At 36.7% G+C, this 9064-nt stretch overlaps 1 protein-coding gene across 1 annotated transcript in view; it reads left to right on the top strand.

The window, feature by feature from the left end:
* LOC110465878 overlaps positions 1-9064 on the top strand; it is a 17143-nt gene that overhangs the window by 3822 nt on the left and 4257 nt on the right. The window contains exons 2-4 of the mRNA XM_021522007.1: positions 3147-3247; positions 5702-5796; positions 8177-8345. Coding sequence (XP_021377682.1) covers positions 3151-3247; positions 5702-5796; positions 8177-8345 — 361 coding nt within the window. The 5' untranslated portion in view covers positions 3147-3150. The remainder of the gene's footprint in view (positions 1-3146; positions 3248-5701; positions 5797-8176; positions 8346-9064) is intronic.

The raw sequence follows: 9064 nt of genomic DNA, 5'->3' as shown, positions 1-9064 counted from the left end.
CAACAACAGATATTCCGTCATGTTGGGGATTCAGTTTGAGGGAACTGGAATCGAAGAGGAGCAAGGAAAGGACCAAACACTTAAATTCATTCCGACGTTCCTGATCGAAGAATACAACCTTGGACCTTATATGCCGAAATGCTTGGTCTAAGATGAAACGACAGACATCGGAGCACATGGCTTTTTGCTAAAAACTCTGATGAATGTGCCCCTGTGGCTTCTGGCTCAGGACACATTAAGGTGAGATATTTTCCCAAAATCTGTGCTTAGTGTTACAGTGGCTTCTGGCTCACTTAGGCATGCAAGAATACCTTCCAAAGTACCTGCAGGTGCAGTATCCTACTGGGGACTAACTCCTTCATCATAAAGTTGGGAGGAGTGTAGTGAATTTATCCTGGGGGGTCAACTTTACTGGGGTAAGTTTTTGCCTCTAGAGAGTGAGGGGTGTAAGTATTGCCGGGAGAAGCGCATGCGCAGTGAGTGTAAATAGAGAAAACGGAGCGAGAAGCTCAGTCTGCGTGTGATTGAGAGATCCGCTACAAGTTCACCAAGATACCGTAGAATATAGTATCGTAAAGTATAATACGTAAGCAGTAGATGCTTCAACGGCATCGATTTACCCAAGTGAAATCGGCCCAAGCTAAAATCGGCCCTATGTATACATGGAAGATACATAAATGTTATGTCTGCCTATTCATGCCTATATAACATAGGATTCAGGTCGCCAGCTTAGAGCTGAAGTGAAATGGGGGAGTTCCCTTTAGCTCGGGTCAGACTAGGAACCTCAGTCGCGAGTTCCACTAGGGGAGGTAACCTGTACTAATGTAATAAATAGATAGTAATACTTACGACAAAGTCCAGGTCAGTAAGCTCCCGTGGCCGAATCATCTGTCGGTTAGGATGAGATAGGACGGGTTCGGCAGGTTGAAGTCCCTGGAATCCATCTGCTCCTGTAGGACGTCCTCCATTATCGTTGCTGCCGGCGTGTGGACCATGGCCTCGGTTAATATCTGTAAATGTAAAATAATACATGAAATCATATAACAATTAAATTTTGTTATTTTGAATATGAAAATATTTTCAAATGTATGAAAACGCCATTATCGAATAGTATATTGGTCTAAAGTTATCATGTATTCAGGGCAGATTATTTACTCACCTGAGTCTTTACCTTCACCCTCTTCATGGCCAAGTTGTCCGGACCGTGGACATGGTCAATAGTACTGCAGGTGAACACGCATCCCCTCGCTGGCTGACGCTGGCCCAGCACCACACCTTCTTATTCTGGACGGAACATCTCCATGTTGTGGTTGTCTTGGTGGATCCCTGTAATAAATAATACATAAAAGATAAAACATAAAGATCTGTCGCGTTGTTCATATTAAATTAAAACATAACATTCAATGCTGCATTCACATTTTAATGTTACTTTTACTTTTCAGTATTACCACGGAATTAGATTAGTTATCTAAGTCCGTGGTATTACCTACACATCTTGAAATTGCCTTCAGGCAATTTTTTTTACCTCAAGAGTATACCATACCTTCACAGTGTAAGTGTATCCATCACTGGAAACAAAGCTTCCAGCAACGACGGTTGGTTCCCTGGTCTACTACCTCCCAGGTCACCTCCTCATCCTCCAGTACGGTGTCAGTGATGAGGGCGTCGGCTAGGGATCTACAATGAAAAAATAATAATACATGAATGTTAACATTTATATATGTTTAACAACATTTTTTTTTATATGTTATTAAGTTGTAATCGGTTTGAAAATAAAATAAATTATTAAGTGTATTCCGTCCAGATTGGTGTTCGCACGCTCAGGAATTCGTTAATCGATATTTTTTACTTCTGTCTGCTGATTCATAAATATTGTTTACTTACCTAGGTGTGGGCATAATTTCAGGTCGATCATAACAGTAGAAAGTACCGAAATACGTCGATAAATACTATTTTCTCGAGGGTGGATTGAATGTCCACGGAGGAATGAGTGTCCAGGGAGGTGTTCGCGCGCCCAAGAATTCGTTAATTGATATTTTTTACCTCTTTCTTCTGATTCATAAATATTTTCCACTTACCTAGCTGTGTGCAAAACATAACAGTAGAATTACCGAGATTTCTCGTTATTTATATGCCTACGATAGTGTACAAGTTACTTCCCTTCCAAAGCATTGTCTGCCTATTCTGATAGCCGTTACTGAAGTTATTTAGTTTTATTAGTCCCCTACCGGTAAAACCGGGGTGACTTTAGGTTTTGTCTGTGTCCGTCCGTCCGTCCATCCATCATGTGTCCGTCAGTTACCTTTGGTTAAGGTTTTGGTTAAAGTTTTATAATGGCTAACCATTCGCTTAATAATGATGTTAGGATGCTGATTCTTAACATAGTGGTTCTTCAGGGGTCTAGCATTAATGTTGTTTAATGAAAGTGGATAAATTTAGTGAAAGTGGATAAATAATTTTTGTTTTTTTATTTTTGACATGATTTGGACTTAACTATCTTGGCCAAAATCTGAAGGTTAAAGTTTTATAATGGCTCACCGTTCACTTAATAAGAGTGTTAGGATGCTGATTTTATGTACAGAGGTTCTTTAGGGGTCTAGAATTAATGCTGTGGATTGAAAATGGAAAATAGTAATAATAAAAAAAAATGACATGTTTTGGACTTAACTATCTTGGCCAAAATCTGAAGGTTAAAGTTTGGGGGGCCGGTAGGGGACATATATTGATTCATCAATTTCCCCAAAGAATGCTTATTTAATTTATAATTTACACAATGGCATAGAAATGCCCACTTTGAAAATGATAAAAAAAACACAAAAAAAGCAAGAAAAGCCTGCATGACATAGGTTTGTGACTCCTTAAATACTGATTCATTGTATATTCTAGTCAAAATAGGGATATGGTACATGTGGTCCTCCAATTCCAATGATTAAAACCAAGTTTGAGTAATAAATAGTATTTGTACATATTTAATGAAGTTAAATGCATTTCATTGATTTAAGCATTCTAAACAATAATTTCCATTAACATTTAATAACTAATGCACTAGATCAAAGATGAGCAAAATTAAGCTGATACAAGTTTAATATATCTAGTAGAGTCATAAATTCCATGAAATTACATAAAGGATATGTTATTTATTGCAGTTAAATGGACACTGATGATACCTTCATGGATTTGAGCCCTGTCCCTTCATTGGATTTGGGTTCATTGCTTAATGATTATGAACCATCAAATCCACAAGAAGGTAAGAGGCATTATTTTACAAATATGGAATATAAATGGGAGAAGAAAGAAAATTGTAACCATATAACATTTTATTGATGTGGACTTCAATTTTGAATTAGTTTATAATCTACACTTAATTTCACATTTAAGAAACGAGGATAAAATAAACTTTCAAACTCTTGGCAGTGGTACAGGACCCTTAACTTATGATTTGCATACATAGTACATTTTTAGCCCACCACCATATCAGATGGTAGGCTATTCAAATCATCTGTGGTCTGTGGTCTATCCGTCTGTTCTTAAACAATTCTTGTTAGCGCTCTTTCTCAGAAAGTACTGGAGGAATCTTTTTTCAAATTTCACATAAAGGTTTCCTAAGGTCCATAGTTATGCATATTGAATTTTAGGACTGATCACTAAACCAAGCTGTTATTGCTTCTCAAACGACCTGTTTCAGGAACCAAAGAATTTTGTCCACAAAGCAATTTAACCATTACTGGGTTATATTTGTAGCTCCCTAAGACACGACCCATGAGATAATTTTAAAAAAAATAAAAAGGTCCCCAGGGCCTGTACTATGAACTATTTTGTGTTGCCTTNATAAAAAGGTCCCCAGGGCCTGTACTATGAACTATTTTGTGTTGCCTTCCAAAGGTGTACGACAGGGTTCACTTTTTTGTCCAAAAAACTATCAAAACAATGTTTTACGCTATCAAATAATATTATATTATTTCAAGTAGGATCTGCTGCAAATAATGAACTCAAATATTTAACAAAACATTGCATAATAAAAAAGTTATAAAATCTTAAACTCTAAGAATGTTGGTATTTTCATACACTTTTTTGCTACATCAATTGTTTTATGGAAGTAAAACACCAATTTTCGGTTCTTGTACACTAAAAATCTTTTAATATTATTTGGTGCATTATGTTGAAAAACGATAGTGAAAATTTCAGAATATTTGAGAACCGGTAAATTTGTCATATAAATGTCAGATTGTAGCAACGTCTATTTCCAAACAAAATCCAACAACCTTATGACCTATAGTCATGTTTGATAATTTAACAATATGTCGCACCAATTTATTATCGCAACTGATCAAATTTTCATCAATAAGATCTGCTGATCATGATGAGCCCAACTATAAAGCTAGATGTTGCAAAATAGAAAAGTTATGCAGTCTCTCACACATAAAAGTTTAGTATGTTATGTACGTTTTTAGTTGTTTCGCATCTTTACGGAAGTGAAAGACATATTTCCGGTTTGTGTACTACACCAACATACTTTGGATATTATTTGGCACATTATGTTGACAGACGATGGTAGAAATTTCGTAAAAATCGGTATGCGTTAAATGTGTCATCTTAAGGATAATATGTTGTATGACCAATGTCAAAATAATTGCCGCGTAAATTTAGCGCAGATCTATTTATAATATGTCACGTGGTTGTTTCGAAAGTGAGGCAGTGAAGATAACAACAATAGCATGCCGTCATGTGCCATGTCCGACTCAACTAGCGGACAAGACAGCAATACTATATGTAAATAATTGTTTTCAAAGGTCATGTATGATGCAAGTGTAGTATTCCTACCTATATGTTGTTGTTATATATAACGGTATTGATACCTCGTGCCTGTCATGAATTTTGCATGCATCTTTTTCTTTCCCCGTGATGTTTACATTTGGCCTTGTTGATGACGCGCGTGCGGTAAAATTACATCACTGATCTGGGTCAATTAAGAGTTTTAGACTGTCAGGTGACGATTTAGGATTTCTTTAATATAATTATAATTTTTACTTTTAGGGAGTGAATTTCAGCAAAATTTGAATCGGTATATTTCATAAGAAGGTATTTTAAACATGTGTATGCCATTTTAGCAAATAAGACATTTTTTCCCCGACCAGCCCCTTTAAGCTTCTTGGTTGTTTCAGTACCGTAATGCTTTGAATGGGTTCTTAAATCATGACATTTAAACGCTATTTGACAAAGTTATGTCCCTTTTTCATTGCCAAATAAGGGCATTCCGTCAAAAATGCAAGAACTTTTAAATTATTTGTTCAAGACTCTTACATCTAAGCTAAGGTTCTAGTTTTAGTAATAGCAACATTGACCACGAAAGTGTAATTATGAAACACAAAACACAAAAACCGCTTGTGCCATAAACACAGTAAATGAATGGCAAGGTCACAGTCACCTAAAACACAGTGGCAGTAAACACATTTATATCATATGTCACTACGTATAGGTATACCTGCTTCCAATATATCAATACCCTTTCAAAGGTCTGATAGGCGTAGCATGCTTCTGCTTGCGATACTGGTGCTCTTGTTGAATTTTGGGACAGAAGGAAAAAACAAAATGGTTGACAGTGGACCATTTTCAATTTGAAAAAATGAAGACCAAAAAGGTAAAATGTCATCTTTTGTAGATCTTTGTCATAAAATTTCAACTAATTGAAATATCATTACAGGTGAAGAAGAAATAAGTTTGCAAGAAGAAAAGGATACTGGAACACAAACAAAGCTTGGAGACTCTGAAGTTCAAAAAGACACCAAACATGTTTACGTAAATATGCTACAAATATCTCAACAAATTGAACCTCAGTTATTGAAAATCTTAAATTACTATTGGAATATTTTTGGATTGCCATTTTTCTGGATAAATGAAATATATATTTAACTTGTGTCTGTTCATCTTCGGTCAATTTGTTTGCAGATATGAATATTGATATGGCTGCATCTTGGATTTTGGGGTCAAAGTTTGTTATCACTTTTTCTCAGAAAAAACCCTGGAAATATCATTGTCACATTATGTACACTAGTTCCCCATGAGGCCTGGTTGCTCAATATCACTTAAGGTTCATACTTGTATAAACTTGAATTAATTTAAAAACAAGTTATTTCAACTTATATTAATGATGCACTATTTTTTGGGCAGATGTTAGCACACGCGGGGTTCTTAATGTGGGAGGAAACCGTAGTACCCGAAGAAAACCCATGTGGTCGGGCAGGTGACCCCATACCTTTTTACGTCTGATTGAGGAATAGAACTGCGTCTGACTTAGAGAAAAACAAGTGTACTATCCACTGCACCACCCAACTTAAGGTTCATAACCAAGGCCAAAGGTCAAAGGTCAAAGCCACATGTCAAATTCCATATCTCCCATAGTACTGTTTACGCATCAAGACTTGCAGATAATTTTTCTAGATAATTTTCAAATGTGTTTTTAGCTCACCTGGCACGAAGTGCCAAGAGAGCTTATGCCATGGCGCGGCATCAGTCATCCGTCCGTCCGGCGTCAATATTTTACTTGAAACAACTTCTTAATAACCAAAAGGCCTAGGGTGTCGATATTTGGCCAGAAGCAAACTGGGATGAAGGGCTACAAAGTTTGTTAAAATGAATTACCTTCACCCATATTCAAGGTCACAGGGGTCAAATATGTTAAAAACTTTAAACAACTTCTTCCCAATAACCAAACTGCCCAGGGAGATGATATTTGGCCAGTAGCATGCTTGGGTGAAGGGCTACTAAGTTTGTTCAAATGAATGACCTTCAATTATATTCAAGGTCACAGGGGTCATTTGTCTTAAAAAACCATTAAACAACTTGTTCTGAATAACCAAAATGCCTAGGGTGATGATATTTGGCCAGTAGCATGCTTGGGTGAAGGGCTACTAAGTTTGTTCAAATGAATGACCTTCAATTATATTCAAGGTCACAGGGGTCATTTGTCTTAAAAAACCATTAAACAACTTGTTCTGAATAACCAAAATGCCTAGGGTGATGATATTTGGCCAGTAGCATGCTGAGATGAAGGGCTACAAAGTTTGTTCAAATGAATGACCTTCACCCATATTCAAGGTCACAGGGGTCAAATATGTTAAAAACTTTAAACAACTTCTTCTGAATAACCAAAATGCCCAGGGTGATGATATTTAGTCAGTAGCATACTAGGATCAAGGGCTACCAAGTTTGTTTAAATGTATGACCTTGAATCATATTCAAGGTCACAAGGAGCAAATATGTTCAAAATATTTCAACAACTTGTTCTGAATAACCAAAAGGCTCAGGATGTTGATATTTAGTCAGTAGCATGCTGGGATCAAGGACTACTATGTTTGTTAAAGTGAATGACTTTGACTTATATTCAAGGTCACAGGGGTCAAATTTGTTTAAAATCTTTAAACAACCTCTTATGAATAACCATGGGTCCCAGGATGTTGATACTTTGCAAGTTGCATCCTGAGATGAATGGCTATACAATGTGTTCAACATAATGACTTTGTTCGACTTTCAATCACAGGGGTGAAATGTTTTGAAAAAAAATAAAACGGTCTTTTGGATGAATTTTAATCATAAATATTGATATTTTGCCTGTAGCTTTATTTTAGATCACTTTTAAGGTTACAAGTGTGAGATTTATACCAGGTGAGCGATGCAGGCCCATTGGGACTCTTGTTAATAATATAACTTATTCCATGTCCAACAGTTGAGTTCTATGGATATCTGCCAAAGTTGACATATAGAATATGTATGGCTTTAGCTTGTACTGGCTGTATTTCATTTTCAAATATTCACTATCGAGTATAAAAGAACACAATGCACTATTCTATTTTCGAAAACATGTATATGGATTATTGTCCACTTGTTCATCAAAGGATAATTTGTTGGGCTAACCCATGACAAGGTAAACATGAACCTTCCAACGTGGATTTGTGCAAAGTGTGCAGTTAAATACATTCTGGTACAGTGTCCATGTAATTCCTTATGTAAACTGGACAAAAGGAAAAGCCTCTAGAGACAACTAAGTGTTACACATTCTTGCTCCCTATTTACATGTATGAGTTAACCATGACTGTCCTTGGGAACTAGCATTGATGATGACATAAGTTTATAACAAGTTACCACTCAATACATTATGTGATGCTTTACTTGTCACCAGGGGCAGGAAATCCCACATGATCAGGAGCCAGTGGCAAAGCTCCTTCAGGTTAACCATCCAGATCCTCATGTAGAGATAAACCAACTACAAGGCCGGAAAACTCAACAGGCGATTCAGAAAGGTCATTGTACTGGGCTCAAGCAAACAGCAGCACTAAGTAAACAAGAAGGTTAGTAAGAATTGAAAACGCTGCAGATTATTAAGCTTACAAGATCAAAGTCCTAGGATAGAGCCAACGCCGAGGTGAGTAGTGGCGGATAGGTTAGTCCTGTTGTCCTTTGCTTGGATACCAGAAGGTATGCAGGGTGATTGGAGAGTGTAAGGGCAAATCTAAAAGGGTACATCAATCGCAACAAACTAGGGACTGGTTTTCTTATGTTTATTGGTGTGGCCTACCAGTTTCGCACGAACATTAGGCTTCATCGGGACAGTTTTACTACAAAAATGTTCACCTAAAGTACTAAAATTATGGATGAGTTTGTATAGTGACGTCCTACAATGAACTGTTGTTAACATACTATTGTTCTACATATGAAAATATAATGTATGTAAAGAGTTTGTATTCTCTAATTATTATTGTGTCCCCCTATAGACTACATCTATATTGATGTCCTTTTAGACATGTACTGATATTGGCTTAACAGAGTTATCTATCTTGAAATAACTCTTGATGACGTCATAATACAACCTATTTTTAGGTCACCTGAGACAAAGTCTCAAGTGACCTATTGCGATTGCCTTTTGTCCGTCGTCCGTCGTCCGTTGTGTGTCCGTAAACAATTTACATTTTCGACTTCTTCTCCAAAACCCCTGAACCAATTTCAATGAAATTTTGCAGGGACCTTCCATGGACAAAGGTCAACAAAAATAGTTGCCGGTTTAGTCCTA

The sequence above is a fragment of the Mizuhopecten yessoensis genome, unplaced genomic scaffold (assembly GCF_002113885.1).
Source record: "Mizuhopecten yessoensis strain PY_sf001 unplaced genomic scaffold, ASM211388v2 scaffold11103, whole genome shotgun sequence".
NCBI lineage: Eukaryota > Metazoa > Mollusca > Bivalvia > Pectinida > Pectinidae > Mizuhopecten > Mizuhopecten yessoensis.
Note: the sequence above shows the minus strand (reverse complement) of the source record. Positions and strands in the feature narration are given on the sequence as shown.